Consider the following 23,623-nt stretch of genomic DNA (forward strand, 5'->3'; position numbering starts at 1 on the left):
AAATTAGATGGTTTCATACTAGTAACATAATGTCATTTGGTGTGTGTGTGCATGTGTGTGTATGTGTGGACACACTGATTTGAGGCAGGAGGCTCGGTGTGGAGTCACCTCTTATATGCTGCCTCTGTACTTTCTTCCAAATGACCTCCATCAACAACTCCACACTACTCTCAACTACCTCATCGTCCTCACAACTCTGAAAATGTTTTACATCCAATTTTCTCCATTTCATCTTTCTGCACTTATGCACTGTGCTGAGAAGCCTTATGAGCCTGAATCCTGAGATCAGCACCCAATGGGATGAAATGCAAAAGTTAAAGGAATACTTTATTCCCAAAATGATCATCTGTTCATCAGTTACTCAGGCCGTGTTAAGTTGAATTCGTGAAGAAAACTTTTTCTTGGGTTCATGGTGAAAAGAGGAATCCAGAAATGACAAAAAAGCAAAAATATATCAAAACATTTGTTTAAAAATGCTCACACAACAGTAATCCAACTCTTATTTATCCAGTCGTATGTTCAGTACTTCCCAGACATTCCTTTATGACGAGGAATAAAGAGAAAGGTAAACTTATCTGTGCTCACTTCAAAGCCAGACTCCATTGACAAAAACAGCATTTTCACCCCCCGAAACAACGAAGCAGCTGATCTACTGCTGCCTCGATTAGTTAGTTTCTTTGTGTTACTGTGTGACTTTGGTGTCTGAAGATTAAGTCTGGATTTACCAAAGTCACAGAATAACTCAAACTACCAATCAAGGCAGTGGTAGACCAGCAGCTCCTGTGTTCAGAAAGTTAAAATGACTGTTTTTGTGTCTTTGAGTCTGGCTTTGAAGAAAGCCATATAAGTGTCACTTTCCGCTCAGTTCCATGTCTGAAAAGGTTGTCTGTTTGTGAGGTACTGAGCATACGACTGGATAAATGAGACTTGTATCAACCTGCACAAGTTGTGTGAGAGTTTGTAAACAGATATTTTAGTATAGTTTTGCGGGATCTAAAAACTGACTTCTATGAATTTGTTTTTTTTTTTTTGTTGGATAACAGAGAAACAATGTTTTCTTTGAGAATTCAACATAAAACACGGCTCATACGTCCTCGAAAGTTTGAAAATGTTTTTCTTTCACTTCACCATGTTGCATTTATGCACTGTGTTGAGATGCACGTAAATTCCCAGATCAACAACCAATGGTATGAAAGCAAAGGTTAAGAACACTAAATGTTTTGAACACGCACCCGAATCTCTCCGTTGTCATCTCCGGTTGCGAGGCGTCGGCTGTCCCAGGAGAATCGGCAGCTTCGGACACAGTCTTGATGGCCGCTCAGCATGTGGAGGCACTGCCAGGACTCACATTGCCACAACTAGGAGCAGAAAGTAATGCATCAAGATGATTGAAAAGCAGAAATCAGTGCATTAATTGTGCGTGAAATATAAAAAAAAGACAACCCAAAACTGAAATGTTCACATTCTGGCTTGATTGCTGCAAAAATCTGCATGTGTTTTCATTATAAAGTAATCCGTTGATTATTTTCTTGATTAATCACTTTGTTGTTTGGTCAGATGACATCTTCAAATATCATGTTTTGTCCACAACCCAAAGAAAACTGTCATAGAGGTGGAAAGAAACCAGAATATGTTTACTGTATATTCAAGGAGCTAGAATCACAGAATTTCTACCTTTTTTTTTAATGAATTTTAAATATTCTTTTATTTTGGTTGTTTTCATCTGTTTTTTTATGCTAATGCTTTTAACTTGTAGCATTTTCAGATTTGTTCCAAAAATAAAGTGTATTACAAATGAAATCTATTATTATTACTATTATTACTATCATTATTAATCCTTTTTTTCATAAAAAATTGCTTCACCTGACAATTTATCAGTTAATCACTGCATAACGAACGCCATCGGACACATTTACTTCATTTTACATTGTAACAGAACTGAAGTGACTACTCCTTAACCAACCCTTTACTGTATCACAGGTGAGAGTGAGATATACTGAAAATGAAATGTAATAACAGCAGCAGTGTTTACTTGGGAATAACAGGTAATAATAACTATAATAAGTTTTATTTCTGAACCTCAAATGAGTCATCATCTGTTAATAGGTCTTATGAGGACAAACAATTGAGCGAAATGCCGAGTCGTTACAGCACTGCACTGGAATGATGAAACTGTTAATGAGCGCTCTCTCACTCTGCCGCTGTTTTCTCTCTCTCATTTTGTTTGGATTTCCTTTTCTTTACTTTCTGTCTCTCATCCGTTGTTCTCTTTATACTCCTCCCTTCCTCCACTTCCTCTCTCTGCGTTTCCTCCTTACCCGGGTCACATCCTGCACCGCACAGAAAATAACACAGCTCATAATTACACTTCATTTAGCAGTCGGCTTACTATGTCTGCACAAAGTCCCATTCATCTGAAGGTCAGAAGAGAAAGAAAGAAAAAGGGGGGAAGAGAGCGAGAGAGGTGGAGGAAAAAGAATGAGCAGAATAGAGAACCCTCCATCTTTCTGTGGAGCCTTTTGGTTTGACCTCAACATACATGGAGACTTTATATTTGTGTGTGTTTTGAGCTCCCAAAGCCCCTACTCGGTCTGGAGAGCAAGGACTATGTGACTGGCTGCTAACCAGCACCACAGTACACACACACACACACACACACACACACACACACACACACCTCAATTATCATCTTTGCCAAATCCATAAAACACACATTCTCTCTCACTACCATCCACTGACAGAAGCCAGGTTGGCCGGCGACCCAGCGGCTGTTCGCTACAGTAAGTGTCGACCAAATCCAAATTCCCGTGTGAAACTTGGTGGCAGTGGCTGTACATAAACTGCTTTAACTCTTTAATGCCCTGCTAAACTGTTTAGTAGAGCATATTTTGAGTAATATTTAAAAGAAAAATGTGTTGAATTTAACCTGACTGAGCATTCTCTACCATTCAGTTTCAGTATGTTATGCTTAAAAAATCCACTAGATGTCGTCGTGTCTTTAAATAGTCTGCCTTTTCATTTCGCCTCCCACAGAAAGTCAGTAACAAGAAAAAATCACCAGCCATGAGGGCTCTAAGTGGTGGGATTTTAATATGTTATAGTAATTTTATACATACAATAAAAATCTAATGAGGGTCAAATAACTTTTTAAAAACATGTTCTACCACACGGTTCATTTGGCCTTTTATGGTAAAGGAAGTTAAGCTAAGCTAATGACATTGAAACTGACTATTTGGTAAGATATAAATGAAGTTATGGGATTTTTTTTTTAATCATGCATGTAATTTTATACATTAAATATATGGTGATAACATTTTTTGTAATTATACTTTTTTGCTGTCTAAAGTCATACTTTACCAAACGGTTTCAGTGATCTTTTATGGTAAAGGTAGTGATGCTTATATAATAAATTAACCTTTTTTCTTTCAATAACAAAAGGATAAATATTCACTGTTGTAATTTTTGTTACATTACATATTTGATCAGTTAAATCATATCAGGATGATTTTTTCACCTTCTCTGAATTTCCCATTGCTTTTTTCTTAGTGGGGTCTTTAAAGGGTTAAGACACGCCAGAGAGAGCAGCTGTGTGCTGTTTCTAATACTGGACATAGAGGAACGGACGTTTTCATCCGTGGTTGAATATTGGGCAGAGAAATATAAATCTAACTCCGAACCACAGCTGTTTTTATGATCCAAGAAATTGAATGACATTGAGAGGAAGCCAGTGTCAAAGAGCGTACAGTCTCTGCACTGTTCGGTCTGTTCTGGGGCTCCTTTTTTGCGGATGATGAGCAGGAAAAGCGATGATTTAAGAGCTGCTCGGGGAAAGGTTAAAAAACACATCTCCAGCCCACTGAGTCAGTCAAAGTCAGGCCAAAGTCAAGCGCAGCAGTGTTGGTAACCTGGCAAAAACTACACCCAGACATGGAGGTGGGTTTGTTGCAGAGCGGCCAGGCTGCCAGGCTGGTGGGTCAGCAGGTCCACGAGCGGCAGTCAGAGTCAGTGATCACTACATGTAGGAGGACAGGCTGACCCGGGGGCCATCTGCTGCACGCTTATCTCTAAGGTCCCTCGCTTCCCTGCTGGAGAAGCCTCAGATATCACCCGCAGCAACGCGTCCGTGTTTATGTGCTGTTAGTAATGAGTTCAGAAGGCGGTCTGATGTGTAATAGGTCACGTTGTTACTGGCAGCACAAACAGATATGTCTCATCCCATGTGTGTGTGTTTGTGTGTGTGTGTGTGTGTGTGTGTGTGTGTGTGTGTGTGTGTGTGTGTGTATTGAACCTTAGCGGTCTTGTCAGCAGAGGTGGTGGCGAAGAGGCATCCGTCTGGCGAGACATGACAGGACAGGATGGCTCCCCGATGAGCCTCAATGTCCTGCAGCTTCTCTCCGCTTTCTAGGTCCCACATCTTAGAGCGAGCAGGAGAAAGAGAGACAGATTATTTTTTATTTCATGCTACTGTTGACTGCATTTGATGTGTGTGTGTGTGTGTGTGTGTGTGTGGGTGAGCTTTACCTTGACAGTACCATCGAAGGACCAGGACAGCAGTCTTGTATCGGTGGGTAAGTTGGTGAGTAGAGAGAAGCATCTGACCTGTTCTTTGTGACCCTGCAGTACTTTACACTCCCCAGACTGCCACCTCCACACCTACAGAGAGACAAACAGGAATCTTTAAGCCACTGATGCTTTTGACTTCAACCTTTTTCCAATATCCACCCTTGCAAACTTTTACAGGTGCTTTTGAAAAGTCCTGATAAGGGAAATCAGCATGTGCTGTGTTTATGCAACTCTGCAAACTATCTTGAGAGTATTACCCATAATCCATAGCATTCAAATAGGAGCTTCACACTCTGCTGGCTAACATGTTATGTCTGTGCCTCATACAGCATTTGTGGCTCTTGAACCCTCTTTCACTCATGTGCATGTATCAAACAAAAGAGCTACACGCTGTATTAAAATCCTGGTGAATCCTGGTGAATTTTAATTGTGCAACGCTTTGATCTGACAGAGATCTTCGTCAGGCTTTTTCAAAATCACCATCACAGAGCAGAGCAAGCGATATTTAGAGACATGCACAATCATCTCTCACCTGAGAGATGTATATGCTGTGCCTTTATATTACTTGTAATCAACAAAATGCCCAAATATCAGCCCAAATAATCAGCCAGGCCAATAATTGGCAACCGCTTGTAATAATTCAGTAACTTTTAGAGCGCAGAAATTCAACTGTACAACATTGCTAATGGTACCGTATATTATAATATTTTATCCTGTTCTTTGGGTTAATTTTTTGATTTTCCCTGGTGCTGATTGCACATGCTGCTCTCTGTGAATACTAATGCATCTGTGGAGTTACAAACTTCTAAACCTGCACATCTGTCTGCAGACTGCTTGTGTGATAATGGTCTAAATTAGGCAGGTAAATGAGTGGAAAACAGGAGTTCAACTGAGCTCACAGATGGGAGCAGAACAGACAAAATCATCGAGATCATCCTGTCAATCACGCTCTTGCGTGCAACGTTGCACCTTTTCTCTCTCTGAACAGAATCTGTCAAAGGCCCAAAGGTCAGAATCCATCACCAGCTAACATCGGTGTCATCAGATCTCTTTACATTCGCTCTGCATTAACATCTAAATGCACACTTCCATTTTCTAGCGAGAACATGTCAAACAGCATGAATTTGAATAGCTTCTGAATAAGTGGCGGACGGTCCGCGAATAGCGATGGCATGGGCAGCAGCCGCATGAATACGGAACAAGGTGCTGCGTTATCGGAGAGGGAAGGAAGTGCTGCAGTGGACGGGTCTGTCAGCAAAAAGAAAAGATGAAGGAGGAGGAGGAGATGAGAGGGGAGGAGAGGAAAGGGGAAATGAGCAACAGAGCATGAACGGTGGGGGTTGACAGACCGTAACGGCACGAAATACACACACACACAAACACAGATAGCAGCACACGGTCAACAGAAGAGCGGGAGGCAGATAAAGAGGTATCGAGAGCGGCGTGGCTGAAGTAAAAAGAGGGAGAAAGGAAGGAGAGGAGACAAAAGAGGGGGATGAAGAATGGAGAGGTGAGGAGGCAGGCAGAGGGGCTGGTAGAGTGTAACAGGTAGGGGAAAGAGAAAGCACCACAGAGACCTGAACCCCTGTGAGGATGAGCAATTCAGCAGAGTAGGCAGTTTTAGTCAAGGTGAGGGATGCGGATGGGGGAGAATAATCGATGGTGGAGAGGAAAAATGGAAGCAGGATGGAGGAGGAGGTGAAAGATCATGGCCATGAATTAGGCAAAAAAAAAAAGATGGTGGGGTGATGAATGGGAGCAAACAGGAAAAGCGAGCAGAACAAGAAGAAAGGAGCAACTGGGGTGAGGAGAGCCTACCCTTATGGTGGTGTCCTCGGAGGATGTGATGAGTGTATGGCCGTTCTGGCTGAACCGGCAGTGCAACACCGTCTTTGTGTGTCCCAGCAGAGTGGCAAGGAGCTTCCCAGAGGGCACCTCCAACACCTGGAAGAAAAAGACAAACATTAGCACCACAAGTATCCAAATAAACAGCGACAAGACTGAGACTCAATCCCAATACACCCTTTGTCTCCACCATTTCACCCTCTGTTTTGTGTGTTCATGTCTGATTCTTTTTGGTATAGAGGGATAGGGTGAAATGTTTGGGCTAAATGGCCCTCCAAACTGAGTTTATTCAGAGGCACACCTCTCATCAACAAAATGTCTGCACAAGCAACTAAAAAAGAAAAGAAGAAGAAGGGAAGAAAACAAAACAAGATAAAGTTATTCAGTAAAGCGTAAAGTATGGATGAAATGTACAGCGCCGAAAAAGTTAACCATGTTGTCAGACGGAGCGGCAGAACATCAGGCGTATTGAAAGCGAAGCTTAATTGTTCATTCTGTCGGGTCTTAAAGTTTGCATTCATTTGCAGCAGCTGCTCCTCTCATCCATCAATCTGATCTGATCAGCTCTGAACAGATCGACTAGCTCTACATAAAAGGCAAAAGAATCTCCGAAGTAATTGCTGTTCATCCTGAAGGAAACACAAGTGGCAATACATCCAATAGTTTTCAAGATTTGTTTCCAAAAGACAAAAATCTTTGTGATGTTAGAGGACATACAGGGTCACAAAAGTCAATGGGTTTTATCTTCTGTGGAGCCTGATGATATTTCAGTCTGGACCAGAGTAGTGGGCCGACCATCCATAGAGCTGCAGAAATACTATAGCTAAAAACGGCTATATGACATTTGAGTATATTTGTGTAAAGTTAAGACAGTACTTAGTCATAAAAATGTGAAAACAGTGCACCGAGAGCTCTACGGTACCAAGAAGTCACACAAGGTTCACATCCGCTGTCTAGAATATCTATGCAAGCCTCAAATGATAGCTGCGTTTGCCAGGATATACTCAGCGAGGAAACTAGAAATCCTGACACAAAGTCACATTTTGACGGAGTAACTGAGAAGGAGAGAGGTGAAGTGCTGCTGCTGGCTTGATGGTGATAAGCACATCAAAAAGAAAGTAAAGAGAGAGGGAAAAGTGTGAGCTTTGAGGGCCACTGTTCAGTCCGGTCAAGACCGCGGAGGGCTGCCGGGGGTCTGACAGCCCTGCAGACATTACTGAGGGAGAACAGAACCACTTTGAAGCTCAAAGACCCCGCTCCAAGAAACAAAAGACATCATGCGTGTTCTCACTTGGGGTAGCTGCCGCTGCATGAAAAGCTCTTCTAATAAGCTCTTGAGATGAAAATCTTTCACAGATTATTCAAAGCTGGTTTTGAGAGAGATTTTGTGAATGCCCTGCAAAGGTCAACTGGATGGTTGCTAACTCTATGGCCCAGAGGCTTCGAGAAATCCTTAATGGGGTTCCAAGGAGCTCTGAAGCAAAATAGGAAAGTGTTAAGTCATGCTCATGGCGTGGCTCAAGGGATGGCCTGTCAATCATTTGGTCCAGACTGAAATATCTCCACAAATATTAGATGGAAAGCTATGAAATTTGGTTTGGACAGTCATGTTACCCACAGGATGAATTGTCTTAACTTTAGTTATCGTTTAAATTTTCATCAAATGGTAATCAGAACTAAATCTGGTTCCAGCCCTTTTCCCACGGGACAGGTATTGCCAAGGGACCTCATGTGCTTTTGTTTTTTACAGTGTATTCGCACGGAATGAGCAAAGTCTGTATTTCTATGTCATAGTGGGATCAGTCTCCTTAATTTCCACCAAAATGTGGTAAAATTTTCTAACTTTCAATGCAGCATCCAACATTGACTGAAAAACAGACCCAAAAGAATTGTGAAGACAATGAAAAACCAATACCAAATACCAAATACCAAAATACCAAAAAACAATACGAATCAAATAATGAGATGCTAATGCACACAAGATTAATATAATCATATGACTATCCGTTTTTTGGTGAAATAAGGTAGGTAACTTGCAGCGGAAATTTTACTTGACCAATTACGGCAGATTTGCACAGCATTAAAATCATGACCTTCACATATAACATTGTTACGCTGAAATACAACACAGAGCTAGGAGCCGGACTGTCAGTCTTTAAAATATGTTTAGTACTCACTTTCAGCAATAAAATATTAGATCAGGGCAAAAATCTTTAATTTTGTAATTTTTTTTTGTAACAGAATTGTTTTCATCACTAAAATGAACTTATTCTACTTATCAATGACTTTTTCAAAGAAGGCTAATTAAAGGTTTTATGAGGCGAAACATGGATATAGATTACAACTGTGAAAACATTTTCTGGCACTTATCAAAGCCTTTCATTTTTCTAATTAACCTCCAGATAGATCTATTTAGTGATTTAGCCTTGGCACAGTTGAGTCTGCAACTTTGTAGACTTCACAACAAATTACTGAAAGTCACACAAAAACAATCATTCAACTTCATTTAAAAACAAGGAACAAAGCATAGAAATCTCTTGTGAAAATGCAGAAATGAAATAAGTACAGCACAGCACCTGTAGTTTTCAAGAGGCTGATAACACTTGGGATTTTACCAGCCACTAAAATATTTACATCTCAGAGGAGAAGGTTGAAATGTCTGAGCAGAACAAGCCTCAGGGCATGCCGACCAATGTTTGTCAAGCTCCTCATACTGAGACGCAAGTTTCAAAGCCTGAGAGAGGGCGCTTTGGCGAGGTTTACACGTCCGGCTCAAGGATTTCTGGGATGGCGCAGTTGGGAATAATACCTTAGGGTGTTTGGTAACAAAAAATAAATAAACAAATACAAAAGCAGGCTAATGTAAAGAGAAAAGATGGGGGACGGTTGTTTTAACTACTACTATCAAGGGAGTAAACAAGTCGCTGAAGCGCCGCAGAATTCATTTTAATAAAACTTAAAAGTGGTGAAGGATTGAGATGGTCGGTGTTGAAGCTGGTCCTACACGATGAGACATTTTGAACAAATAAAATACACACATACCGTGCTCTTACTGTACATTGTGTTATTTTGGGTGATTCTTAAAGGGTCTGAGACACACACACACACACACACACACAAATATTACTCTCTCCCTGCCATACCTGCACGCTGCCTGAGCTTAGCCCTACAGCCAGCATCAACCCCCTGAAGGAGATCAAAAGTCGTCGGATCCTGCGGCCAACTCTCCTCAGTACCTGACTAGCTGTCAGCCCTGCTCCCTGGCACACGACACACACAAACACATGCACACACACACACTCACAAATGCACTTTTTTTATAGTAAAGAAACATGAACCTTCTGCCCTCACCTGCACATCTTACATGATATTCATCACATTAGCAGAGCAAAGCTGAATATGTCAGACTGATTCCAAGGCTGATTATATTTTTCTTTTGGTAAACTGGTTGTAAATAACTCCAGTTAAGGGAAATGGATATGAATGCTTTCCACTGCAGTGATCACAGGCAGCAGAAATACCTGCAGCTGACACCGGGGCGCCCTCTGGTGTTTGCTTGGAGGAGTACAACAGCTAAACCTGAGTGGACTCTGTGACGATTACATAACACTTCAAATGTGTCTAATTCTGTTCGAGGTAACTGATTAAGCTTAAAACACAAAATATAAAAAAAAGGTCTTAGCTTTTGTCACCCTAATGGCTCAAAGACTAACTGGAAAGCAATAGTATCTCTGTCTCATACTCACCATATAAGAGACATCCTTCATTTTCTTAGATTGAAAAAAAGACATTCATTATGTGGTTCCTATAATGAATTTGGAAATATATGAGGTCCATTCTTCCACTTTGTTAAAAGGATTAATTTCTCACTTATGTGTTTCTTTCAGAGGGATTTTGTTCAGAGGTGGATGACATACCTGAAAGCCATACTTGAGTATAAATACAAATTTCTTACCAGAAAATGACTTTCTTCGAAACTAAACCACCTATCAGAATATTACTAAACTGTAAGTCTTAAAGTATTTGATGGCTACTGTACTTAAATATAAAAGCATTTTATGATATTAAATGTATCCAAGTAAGCGCCCAGAATTCTGACAATTATGAAATTTATTTTTGAAGAAAAACAAGGGTTTTTTTGTGTATTTTGTGTGCATGAACTGCAAATATCTTATCACCCTCCAATGCTCTTTTGAATGCTCTCTTAGTTTTAAGAACTCAGATTACTAATAATTTGTTCTTTAGGTCCTTGTGTCAGCTAATCCTTTCTTCTCATATCTCTGGGACCAAGAGAAGAGCTGTCATTAACAGCATTAACCCCTGTATTCAATAAGACTTTAACACCTTTTATTAATTAATCTGCTGTAGGACGCTGACCTTGTGCAGCATGGATATCTCAGGCGACTGTGTGCATGTGTTTTAATATTGGGAGAGGAACTTTTAAGGATGTGGTATACAGCTGCAATATGCATAAAACATGCAATACACACACAAAATGTCACAAAAACACACATCTGCCACAACGCAGACTCAACTCAACCTCATTCTCTGCCTGCAAACAACAATTTATCACCAAGACAAAGAGCGGTGGAGCGAGGAGAGCAGAGGGACAGACAGAACAAAAGGAAGAGGAGAGATAAACAAAACAGAAGAGGGAATCAATTTTTTTTTAAAGAAGGTATGTGACAGAGATGGTAAAATATGAGAATAGGATGCATGAGTTTGGAGCGCTGAGAATACAGATCACAGGTGAAAGAGAAGGCAGAAAAGCGAGGGGCTGAGGGGGATGAAAGAGGTGTTTTGAGTTGACCTGACATGCAGCTGACAGGACAGATAAAAAGGGTGATGGCGTTAATGTCAGATCTCATGACTCAACATGGTCTGAAAAACACCTCCTACAGCCACATGGGGTGGAGACATACACACATATGAACATGCAAAAGACGCATCCTCACATGCACACGTACAGTTGAGTGCGATTTTGCAGTTTTTCAAAAATGCAATAGTTTGATGAATGTTAATGTTGCTCTTTATAGACACTGACAGGCAAATGCACAAAGAATGTTGCTGGTATGAATTGTGCATCACTTGCAAACACTTTCTACCCTGTCTCAAGGTTAGATTCACAAAAGATATTGCGTTAATGATCTTACAGCACAAACACGCCCATACAGATTTGCAGTTAAGTACATTTTGCCCTTTTTTGTCTCTCAATATGAATGTTGCATTTGAACCAAGAATACAGTAGACAGAACAACAGCAGAGAAGGAGAAAACTGAAATTTTCTTTGAAATATTTGGGGTTTACTATCCCATTCAATCAGAGCACTTCATTTACTTCTAACTCTGAAGATGCTAACAATTTCACTGTAGCTGTGTAAAGCTATGAGCGCTGATCTCTGTGAATGAGACTGTTTTTGCAGTGAAGCTTATTTGCACAGAAAGGGGCCAATTCTGTGCCAAATGTATGCTATAATACTTCATTTAAATAAATGCAAATAGCAGCGGAGCATTGAGACGCTCTCAGTTTCTTTTTGTCTTCTCTGTGCAGGTTTAGCGGCTGCAAAAGCGGCACAATCCTTTTATGGATATGCCCAAAAGTCCACCAGTAGAGATTATACTTTCTGAATTGAGAGTGCAGCGTAAAAGATGTGCTAAATGTGGGACATGAAAATACGTTTTATCAAAAGGTATAGCTCCAAATTTTGGGGAAACAACCCTATTTGAGTTCTTGCTCAGAGTTAGATGACAAAATTAGAGCCGGGAGGCAGTTAGTTTAGTAGCTTAGCATGAAGACCTAAAGCAGGTTCAGATTTACTGAAGATATGAAAAAGGTATCCATATTCTTAGTTCTAGTCTAGATTTAGTCTAGATATGTCATCCAATAAGGGCTGAAATGATTACTTCATGAATTGATTAGTTAAACATCAGAAAATTAATCTGATAATCCATTAAAAGTCTAATTTCCATCTTCTAAAATCTAAGATTTTTTTTCTTGGTTTTTTATGATGATAAATCAAATATCTTTCTCATTGTTTTTTGGATGAGCGAGCTATTTGAGGACTTCGCTTTGGGCTCTGGGAAACTGTGATGGCCAGTTTTCAATATTTTCTGAAATTTAACTTTAACACTTCAGGAAAATTCATCATTTCCATATGCGCAAAAGGAAGTTAAATTTAGTTTATATTGCATTTCTTTGACAAAACCAACACATACTCGATTTACAATTATATTAATTTGTAATAATTTAAAGGCTTAAACCGCTCCATGTTTTGTATTTTGAAGTGTAGGTTTAAGTGATTTTTCTACCTGTACGGTGCCGTCCTCCTGTCCCAGGGCCACAGCAGAGGGCTGCCTGCACATACACGTACACCTGATCCTGGACGACATCTCCTCCGACTGGAACAGCACCGATCCTGTCCTGCCATCACGCACCTGACACACACACACACACACACACACACACACACACACACACACACACACACACACACACACACACACACACACCCACACACACACACACACACACACACACACACACACACACACACACACACACACACACACACACACACAGAGAGTTTTCAGTGACAACCTGATCATCAGAGTTCATTAAAACTTTTCTGCACTTTAACTTAAACTCATAGAAAACAAATATTCCAGCTTCACATTCCTGCTTCTACCAGCCCGCTGCCTTCCTTTCTTTCTTTCTTTCTTTCTTTCTTTCTTTCATTCATTCACTCATTCATTCATTCTCTCTCCGTCTCACCTGCAGTCTGTTGCAGTTGTCTGCAGCTGACACTATGATTTCTTCATCATTGAAGAGAACGTCAGAGTCTCTTTTCAGGCAGACAGCTGAGGACGTGTGCACCTTTTTAGTCTCCCATAACTACAAGAAACACAAGACAGGAAACGGGCTTGAGTCGAACATAATATAAAAGTTCAGCTGAGAGAGCTACAGCCAACATTCACTTTTCTCGTGTTTGCCCTCTTAAATTACATCTTTGTAACTTGCATTTATGCAAAGGAGTTTATCTTGGGCGAGAAAATCTAAGCGTCAAATTAGTTTACATAGTCAGCGATGTTGCTGCAGAAGCAAACTGGGAATAACCTGTCTGTGGCAATAAATAAGTCATCAGTATCTGTCTCATACATTTTTGTTTTGCACTTCAAACTTTATTTCCAGATGGTCTGACAGCGCAGAAACACACACTGGTAACAGAACGCCTTTGCACCACAAGATGGCTTTCTGTCCTCTGGATGAACATACACAAGGTCAGGTGTACATTTGCATTTTTAGCAGTTTTACAAGCCTTCTGCTTGATCTTACTTCTTGTTTTTATACAATTTTTCTTTTCTTTTTTTTGTGTGCCAATTTTCTGGGAATTTTCTTGTATTCCTTGCTAATTTGGGGTAATTTCGTGTGAAGTTACTTATTGCCTTACATGTTTTTGAAAGAGATTAAACCAATTTGCTGAGGTTTCAAGGGGTTAACAGCTGGCAGACTGGGAACAGAGTGCAATTAGTCAACGTGTGATGTTCAGTGTTGATTTCACAAGAGGTAATAAGAAGAATAGTGACAATAACTGTGAGCTGATACTCTAATGTAGAAACAGTGCATCACACACACTGAGGCAGTCTTACCCTGACGGTCTGGTCGTCAGAGCAGGAGAGCAGCTGCGAGCCGTCAAGAGAAAACTGGACGCGCTGGACCCAACTCAGGTGACCGCTGCAGTCAGCCATCTTCTTATTGGCCTCCAAGTCCCACAGCTGGAAGACACACACACATATGAGCTACTGTACACTAATTCACCAGTATATTTAACTAATTTTTTTTTTTTTTTGACATGCTCATACAAAAGCAACATGTCCCGACACACATTTTGTTTATAATAACAAGTACAGTAAAGTATTCATAAAGAAGAAATGCAATTTAAGAAATGCAGAACACGGGGCACAAAGAGAAGAAATAATGTTGAAAAACACTAAACATAAAATAATTTCTACATTTTTTTAAACAGTGTTACATAATAAAATGAAAAATCTCTCTGTGTATGCATGTATGTGTTATACCTCCACTGCATAGTTTGAGAAGGCGATTGCCAGCAGGTTACTGGTAGGACAGGCGTGACAGTATTGCACAGTGCTCAGACGATTTGTTCTGATCTCCAACAACATGTCCGACGTCTCAACATCAAACACCTGAGAAACAGCCACAAAAAGCAAGCGTTTTACACTTTTATCATTTTAAAATAAACTTTGATACATTCTGTCATTTGTGTCATACAAATAATTTCTTCTTGCCTTTCACTGATACCAGTACATCTGTAAATAAGCGGGTAACATCAGACATGTCCATGTAAAGGTTGGCTCTACACAGTGTGTATTGCACATATTGAGCGTGTGTGTTTAATCGTATGTGTAATAAAAAGTAGTATCTTTTGCCTAAAGATCAAAATCTTAAGCAAACTTGCAACATTAAAGTCTTGTTTTTTGTACTCTCCGTAAAGTCAAAAGAACAAGCTCAGACGTCTCTGCTGGGTTGTTTCCCAGAATACAAACAAATGTGGACGCAGAGGACACAGACAGACTGATTACGGGTCAAGACTGACTGATTTTGGAAAGCTCTGCAGAGGAGGGGCTGCTCACATTTGCAACCAGGACACACACTCTTCAGACTCTCTGCAAGACAAAGTGACAAACAGCCTCTCTTTCCTGTCTCCTTCAATGAAGAGACACCCAAACATCAAGGGCAGGGAGGATGAGGTAAGCCCAGAGGTCTTGGATTATTATCCGAAAAGCCAAGGCATGTACGACAAGACGGATTCTAACCTTTTAAACCCTCTGTATCACACATTCCCCACAAAATATCATCTCCTCTCATTAAAATATATATTTCAAAACTGCTCACAAAATACTCACCAGAGCAGCGTTACGAGCTGCACATACGATGCGTTTGCCGTCAGCGGTCCAGGTGCTGCACTTGACGAGGACGTCTTCATCACTCTCTGTAAACATGTCCCTCACATTGACTGTCTTCCACTCATTGGCAGACGACACCTGAAATAGCTGCACACATACAGATATTTATGACTAGCCCATATTGCTAGTTATTTAAGACAGCTTTACAAGTATCCAGTTTAATGGCAGTCACCTTAACGGTACCGTCGTTGGAGGAAGTGGACACATAGGTGTCATCGGGGGAGAAACAGCAGTGATTGACGGGCTCAAAGTGACCAAACATGGTGTTCTGGGAGGAGGGTTTGTTGAGGTTCCACAGCTGCAGAAACAGACAGAAACACAGTGAGACAAAAACAGAAGAGAGAGGAAGAGACCTTTTACAGCCAAACAGTCAAAAGAAAATTGGGAATGCAGCGTTTGTCAGTTACGCCCCAAAGCCTTTTCAATTTAGCCTTTAACTAGCTCTGACTTCACTGCTTTGCATTCTGCTTCGCACTTGTGTACTGCTGCACATCTTTAAGATGTTGTATTTTCCTCAATTTTATGCATTTCATAACTCTATTTTCTGCTTATTTTTATTCATGTCAGTGGGTTTTATTTTATTGATTTTATTTTTTCATGTTGTGCATTCTGTGCATTCAATTTTTATCCTTGTTTTTATCTTACTTTTAAGATGTTTCTTTTTATCTTACTTTTACTAGTGGGTTTTACCCATTTGAAGATGCACTCTATGTATTGTATTCTTATCTTATTTTGTTTTTACATGCAGGTTTTATTATGTCTATTTGTCTTCTATGTGTTTTGATGTGAAGCACTGCGTGTAATTTCTTTCTTGTACGTTGTACGTTGAGCTGCATTTCTTGTATGAAAGGTGCTCTACAAATAAAGTTAATTATTATCATTATTATTATTGTACTAATTTCTTGCAATAGTACTAATTTTCCGAGACAGGCAAAACAAACACACTCACACACCTTGACGTTCAGGAATTTGTCGTTGGAGCAGGTGGCCAGCAGGAGGCGTCGCGTCGTGTTGGTAAACTGACAGTGGTTGACCTGCTCTTCATGCTCCTCCTCAAAGACCCTCAGCAACATGGCTCGCTCCACGTTCCACACCTGCAGTAACAGACACACACACAGTTTTAGGAATTTGATGATAAAATGCTGGATTTGGCATGGACTTTACCATTACTGGTCACAATGAGTGAATGGACAGTTGTCTGTTTACCTTGACTTTCCTGTCGCTGGAGCAGGTTGCTAGGAGACGGTCGTCAGGGGAGAAGGCACAGCAGAGCACCTCGTCGTCATGGGCCTGGATCTCTGTGAGCTTCTCACCTGAGGTGCTTTTAAACACCTGAGCATAAAGGTACAATCACAGCAGTTAGCCAACAATATTCAGTGAAATGTTTGTATAACTATGACGGAGGATTAGGGTCATGTTAAAGAAAAAAAAGTTAGATTCTGAGAATAAAGTCATAATATTAAAAGAATAAAGTTAATATGAGAAAAATGTCTTAATATTACAAGAATAAACTCGTAGTATTTCTCAGAATATTAAAAGTTTAAGTCTCAAAAAAAATGTTTTTCTCAATGTGGCCCTAAAACTCTGTTGTAATATACCCAAGAAGGAATAAAGTACACTATTAAGTAAGAGCAGTTTTTGCTATAACATTTGGACAAATCTTAACTGATATACAGTGACATGCGCAGAAAAACTTAAAACTAACAATAATAAGGATAAAATTTTAAACCTAAAGCTACAGTGTATTGACCACAACAGTATAAAAATGGTTACACAAGATAAATGCACACACTAAGCAGCGTTTTCTTTTGTTTGTTTGTTTGTTTTTTTCTAACATCATCTGGCAGTAACAGTGTATTGCCCTCCATATTTTCCAGTATTATGTCTCCATGGAAACACTTTGCCCTTCATGGTTTTATCACATGCACCTAAACACAGACGCAGAGAGAAAATCTGCTTTGATACCTTGAGTGTCTTGCTGGCTCCGCTGGAGGCGATCTTCGTTCCATCGTGGGAGAAGCAGGCCGAGTAGATGGAGCCCTGGTGGGGGTGGATCACCAGACGGGACAGACTCTCTACACTGCTCTTATTCCTGTGCAAGAAAAAAAACATAAATATCCATTCAACATGGGATACAAAGCCTAGGATCGCCATTTTTTTATTGCATATTTGCAAAAATGTGTAATATAAAGCTAATTTACAGGTTATTGTTCAGTTTATGAGAGCTATTTTGCACTGAATAAATCAAATCCAAAAGAAGCCAATTGAGTGCATTTATCTCCCTAAACCTCCCACAATTTGCACAAAAAAAGCTGCATCTAATTAGCTTTTATCCTAATAAAGCTGCAGAAATTGCATAATTGTATGCATAAATATAACTGTTGAATAGATGAACACAACGGCCAACACATAACTTCATTACAACAAACATTCACACATCTGAATGCCATAATGAATTATTTGCTTGCTTACAGCCAGTCAAAGTAGAGTTTCCCTGTGCCAGCTCGGTCCTGCGCTTGCAGCAGAGCCTGCCTGTAGACCTCAGAGGTGTGCGGCTGAGACAGAGCTAGCTGCACCACGTCGGGGAAAGGACGCTGCTCCAGCTGGTGGCCGTTCAGAGAGAGAAACTCCTGGAAGTGACTGCGGACTTCACTGTTCTGGTGAGACAGAAAACAAGCACTTAAGCCCAAACTAACAAGAAACTCCACGAGACTGACCCCTCATCATTAGGGCACAACTGTTCTGCACAAACAAATCAAAGGGGAGTTTATTTAAATCATCTCTTGATGTTTTATTTTTGTACAATAACTATGTTTGTCCCCATTTCCATAACCGTCACCCTAACCCTCAGGGTTTTGCTCTAATCCTCTTCTGTGCCAGTATTTTTGTTGTTGTTGTTGTTTTTACATAAATGCTAGAGTGACTCACTCTTGTCAGAAATGTTCATTTTCTGCTATGCACACTTTTCAGTCACAACTTTTAATTGTTACTTTGGCATGAAAATCATAACTTAGTGCTGCCAGCACTCTTACTATGAATGTCCTGGTAACACAGGTGTGAGAGTTACGGATCATAGCTCCTTGCTTCCCCACTCGGGTCTGATAAACCATTTGCCAATTATCATATCCACGCTCTTATCTTGCACTGATGAAAATTGGAAAGGGACCAGGGGACAGCAAAAACACGGAAGGGCAATAAACTTGAGTTTTCATAAGAGATAATGAAAAACAACTTGGGGAAAGATAACAGAGGGACCTTGTTTTGATTTAATTCACCGCGTTTGACTGAGAAGGGCAAGGGCATGAAAGACAGATGCACCCCTGAACCTGCATTTTCCTGAGAGGGACTCACACCTGAGCACAGTTCAGAGTTTAATGAAGGAGAACTGGATTCACCATCACCTGCCAGAATTTTAATCTTTCTTGTGACAGTGAAAGATCAGCAACTAAAACACAAAGTCACCACACTAGCTTAGTTTCACACATAGTTAAGTTTCTTTTTTCAGTCTGCTGACCTCTTTGTCCAGAATGGGTCCGTACTCCACATAGTCGTTGATGAGGTGAGCCGGACCCATGATCTGGGACTTGATGCTGACCCAGTCCAGAGAAAACATGAGCGAGTAGAGCTCCTAGACAGAGACAGAGACAGAGACAGACAGAGACAGAGAGAGACAAAGACAGAGAGCAAGATGGTGAGTAAGAAAGAAAAGGATGTTGGGAAATTCACATAAGCTTGTCAACTTTCTGTCATGTCTGTACATACCAAAAAATACGAAATACAGGCAAAATATAACAGAAAATTATCACGCGCGATGTTCTGTTAAATAAACTGATGTTTAGTGTTATGCAATACATCAGAAAAAGCTCTTTTTGGGCCTACAAAAACTATGCATCTCATTTGGTTAGTTTTTATGCACAATAATCACATCTCATTCTGTCCTATAAAGGCTAACCACAGTAAGTACAATTTTGGCCAAAACAGAGATGTGACCAAAATTAAACCTGTGGGCATCTGTTCTATTGTATGTGTGTTTTTCTTGGGTCAATGTAGTTCTGTTTTTGTGAAAACAGAGTGAAAAAATTGCAGTAACTACAAAATCCCACCTAGGACCAGGACAAACAGCTGCTCGTTTAGTAACTGTGCTCTGCCTTGGGTTACCAGAGTTTGGGATTCTAAGCATATTATGGCGAATGGTGAAAGTGAGAATGACGATGATGCTAACGACAAAATAACTAATAATGTAACTATGACGAGAGAAAGATAAGTGATGAAGAAGATGATAATGTCAAGCAATCTTAATTTAAGTCTAACCTGGTCAAATAATACTTAAGGGTTGCTTAAAATTCTGTCTGTTATTACTTTTAAAACAGACATCTATCAACGAAACAAATATATATTGAATCTAAAGTAAACACTTCTCCTCATACTGTAAAAGATACCCCACTAAAATTGTCTTTTTTTACTTTTTACTTTTACTTTTTTACTGCCTTTGCAGTACCTTACACTGTTATAGAAGTAATGCAAAGGCAGAGTGCAGTAACTACAGTTGTAGTGCATGTTTTGGGTTCATGGGTCCATTCACTGGTGAGTTTTCAGGCATAAAAAATACTTCATGAATACCTGTATACACATTGCAGTGCAGTGCACACTGCAGCATTCATTTAAAAAACAAACAGGTGTGTGTTTTACCTGGGAGAGGTTGGCTTTGGCCATGTGGTACGTCAGGAATCTGATCCAGTAGAGACATTCCTCGTCTCCTGAAGTGGGAGGACCGTCTCTGTAGTGCTGCTGGTACTGATGCACCACTTTAGAGTGCAGGCTCTGAAACACACACACATAAATGTCTATAGCTAGGAGGCCTTTCTTCCCCACACACTTAACAAAAAGATCACAGTCTTACTGTTTGATCTATTATAGGGAGCGTCCAAACTTACCTCGAGCTGGGTGCGATTCTGCTCCTCCAGGAAGTCCAGCTGGAGGTCGTGGAGGTAGTAAAGGTAGGGTTTATTGTGACTGTCCACAAAGAGCAGAGACTTGTTGACAAACTCCTCAAGAATGTCCTCCACCTCCTCCGGCTCCAGCTCCCACAGAACGGACAGCACCTGAAAGAGGGAATAACACTGTAGCCTGTGCGTTTCTTTGGTGTGACTGTCCATTTCTTTGTTTAGAGGAAGACTATAATTGATAATTTGTCCACATATAATACATTATATGCAACTCATAGCTCTTGTTTTGCAGCCAGACCTTGGCAGGCACTTTGATGTCCTTCTCCAGCACAGTGAGGTCCCTGTAGAGCTCTCGATGCTCCTCAGGTAGGACTTCAATGCTTGCAGCCATGGCTTGGTCGAGGGCGTCGTAGTCGTAAGACGATGACTTCCTGATACGCTTGAACTGCTTTTGCTGTAACTGGCGAAGGTAATAACGCCAACGGTTGGGTTTTTCTTTGAGTAGAGCTCCGATCAGAGACACAACCAGAGGCGAACCTGAGATGATAGCACAGAGAAGCAGAAAAGTCTGGATGTTAAAGACACAATATGAACATTCTCTTATTATATGACATAAATATTTATCAGATATGTGTTTTTATATGTAAATACATCTTCTTACCATCTTCTTAACCTTCATCTTTTAACCATTTCTTTAGTTTTACAGAATTATTTCAGTGTAAAGATATGGAGTGATAAATTAAACTTTATCTTTAGAAAAGTTTAAAATCATTAAATTTAGTTCTCATTTTATTCTTTTCATTGTGTTCAATGTATCCCTTGTTTTTTACTGGATTAATGTTTACTGAAAGGTTACTTTTTCTGCTGTGTGCTCTTTTTTGTCATTTGTGTTTCATTGTATTTTTCTGTAAAATGTTAGTTTATTTTTTGTTTGTTTATTTTTGTTTTCTTCTTTTTTTGGTTATTTGTTTGTTGTTTCAAATTGAGGTAAGGTCCGTTTGTATAAGCCTCTGGCTTATTGGCCTCACCTGACACATTTCTTTTTTATTTTTATTCATCTGGATTTTACGCAGTTTTTAATTGTGAGCAAATAAACTAAAACTAAAATTTACATGAGTTTTTAAAAAGTAACCACATAAAACATAACTTACTGATATGTTCTGATGCTGTTAAAGAGTAATTTACATAACAAATATTGGCAAATGCAGGATATTGAATTGCTTATTTTTGTAATCCTATAAAATACATAAAAATATTCAAGATCTGTATGCCAAACTGTAGATTTAACAATATCTGTTATATTGTGAAAAAGACAGAGATTGCATGTATATAATGTTTAAGTTTGTAGACCTTTACACTCTCTGACGATGCTGCGAGCCTCCTCAGGAAGTCCCTGGAGTTTAGTTTGAGTGTACAGAGCGAGGATCTCCAGTCCCTTGTTTTCATCCAGACCACTCTCCACTCCCACCTCATACCTGGCACCTACAAAATAAAGAGAAGCACATACATTTTTTGTAAGTACAAGAGTCTTTTCCAGTGTAAATAAAAAAACAAGGTTTAAATCACTCAAGTTTGCGTGTGTATAGTGTCCAGATTTAAAAAAATAAATAAATAAAAGAAGTAGGGCACATACCACTAACGGAGTCAGTCAGGCTTCTGTTTCTGGTGGTCAAAAGTATCCGACAGTGAATATCAAACGCCTTCAGCACTGTGCTGTCCCAGATGTCATCTAGAATTAGCAAAGATCTGAGGCCAAAACAGAAACAGACAAGTGATCAGAGACATGAAAACTAAGAAACAGTGGTTACCAGAGCATCTACAGTGGCTGGTGTTACAGAAGATCAACACACATCAGACTTTAAACGTTTTTATAGAGTGTATTTGCACCAAATGATGACACAGTTGTATAAAAATAGTAAAAAAAAAAAAAAAGTGTCATCAAATTAAATTCATCATACTCTTTAGTTTCTTTACTGACAACACCAACCTCCTGCTAAGGGTTTTGAGTATCATCAGTATGTATTTAATAGAGTATACGTAATAATAGAGTATAGACAGCTTGCAACTTGCTCTAAATGCAGAAAAAAACAAGACTTGTGTTTTTTACTACTTCAAGAGAAGTAAGAGAAAGTTGCAGAATAAATTAAGCTACTTTTAAATACAGAAGGTTTTTAATTGATGATCACTTGTCTTCTAAGGCTCATATCCATATATATATATATATTTATCATATATATGTCACAAGAAGCTCAAGCTTTTACTTGGATTTACCGTTAGAAACAAGTCTTGCTTTTCTTTATGCATAAACAGAAATGTGTGGAGTCAACCTTTTTACCTCTCGTATATTGTGATTTAATTTATTGTTGGCTGCATATCTTTGTCCTAATATCACAATTTTGTTTTTGTTTTTATCTTGTTATTTAAGCAAATTATGAAGAACTCAATGACAAATGATTTTACATGAGCGCTGAGCGATACGGAAAACTTAAACTATCACAATCTTTTTGAGAAATTACTTCAGTGTCGATATTGTCGCAATATTGTAAGGTTGACAAGTGATGCCTTTAACAAAATATTTACACAACAAGATTTTTGATTTATAATCATCAGTGGTTAAAAATAAATAATAAAACAGCTAGAGCAGTCTGTTAAGTCAAAACAATACATTACTTCATTGTAATGCAGCCTTTAAAACCAGTAAAAGACAACATCTATGATATATTAAACCTAAGAGCTAAGACAATATCTAGTCTCATATCATGATATTGAAATAATATCAATATATTATCCAGAAATGTTTGTATTTATTGCTTAAATGTTTTGTTGTGGCATTAGTCGATGTATGAAATCATCAAGTCAATTTGGCTTGCACTGCAGTCCCATTTAAAATATTAATATTCATCTAAAAAGCACAAAGCGGGTCATGTTTATCTGAACATTTAGTAACCTTGGATATCTGCGCAGCATGAGGAAGCGCAGGCGCTCCTTGGCCTCGTCCAGAGAATTGGGGGGCCGATGGTGGAGCGACTGGGAATCCAGGCCCTGCTCCAGACGGAAACACAATGACTGGATCTTCACCAGCAAGTCTGGTTTGTCCAGCTGGCCGATGGACAACCAGTGGATCCCTCCAGGGAAGCACTCTGCAGGGGGAAGAGTAGGGGGAGAAAAACAACATACCGGAGAGGCAAGAGGTGAGAAGTAACACAGGACTGATAATCAGGCAAACATGTTTGAGACTGTAACACTATTGAGCGGGAAAATCAGCCCAGGATTAAAATTTGTACA

The 23,623-nt window shown here is 39.7% G+C and overlaps 1 protein-coding gene across 1 annotated transcript in view; it reads right to left on the reverse strand.

Annotated features, from left to right (window-relative positions):
* Nucleotides 1–23,623, reverse strand: part of apaf1 (apoptotic peptidase activating factor 1) — a 52,060-nt gene that overhangs the window by 24,903 nt on the left and 3,534 nt on the right. The window contains exons 5-25 of the mRNA XM_042511053.2: nucleotides 23,286–23,478; nucleotides 21,972–22,084; nucleotides 21,689–21,820; nucleotides 20,637–20,875; nucleotides 20,327–20,494; nucleotides 20,082–20,213; nucleotides 18,907–19,020; nucleotides 17,865–18,049; nucleotides 17,358–17,484; nucleotides 16,599–16,724; nucleotides 16,346–16,486; nucleotides 15,565–15,690; nucleotides 15,333–15,479; nucleotides 14,484–14,612; nucleotides 14,055–14,180; nucleotides 13,180–13,299; nucleotides 12,717–12,842; nucleotides 6,382–6,507; nucleotides 4,522–4,653; nucleotides 4,289–4,414; nucleotides 1,233–1,358 (exon numbers count right to left, since the gene is read on the reverse strand). Coding sequence (XP_042366987.2) covers nucleotides 1,233–1,358; nucleotides 4,289–4,414; nucleotides 4,522–4,653; nucleotides 6,382–6,507; nucleotides 12,717–12,842; nucleotides 13,180–13,299; nucleotides 14,055–14,180; nucleotides 14,484–14,612; nucleotides 15,333–15,479; nucleotides 15,565–15,690; nucleotides 16,346–16,486; nucleotides 16,599–16,724; nucleotides 17,358–17,484; nucleotides 17,865–18,049; nucleotides 18,907–19,020; nucleotides 20,082–20,213; nucleotides 20,327–20,494; nucleotides 20,637–20,875; nucleotides 21,689–21,820; nucleotides 21,972–22,084; nucleotides 23,286–23,478 — 2,954 coding nt within the window. The remainder of the gene's footprint in view (nucleotides 1–1,232; nucleotides 1,359–4,288; nucleotides 4,415–4,521; nucleotides 4,654–6,381; nucleotides 6,508–12,716; nucleotides 12,843–13,179; nucleotides 13,300–14,054; nucleotides 14,181–14,483; nucleotides 14,613–15,332; nucleotides 15,480–15,564; nucleotides 15,691–16,345; nucleotides 16,487–16,598; nucleotides 16,725–17,357; nucleotides 17,485–17,864; nucleotides 18,050–18,906; nucleotides 19,021–20,081; nucleotides 20,214–20,326; nucleotides 20,495–20,636; nucleotides 20,876–21,688; nucleotides 21,821–21,971; nucleotides 22,085–23,285; nucleotides 23,479–23,623) is intronic.

The sequence above is a fragment of the Plectropomus leopardus genome, chromosome 22, assembly GCF_026936395.1.
Source record: "Plectropomus leopardus strain MGB_pleo_1.0 chromosome 22, ASM2693639v1, whole genome shotgun sequence".
Taxonomy (NCBI): domain Eukaryota; kingdom Metazoa; phylum Chordata; class Actinopteri; order Perciformes; family Serranidae; genus Plectropomus; species Plectropomus leopardus.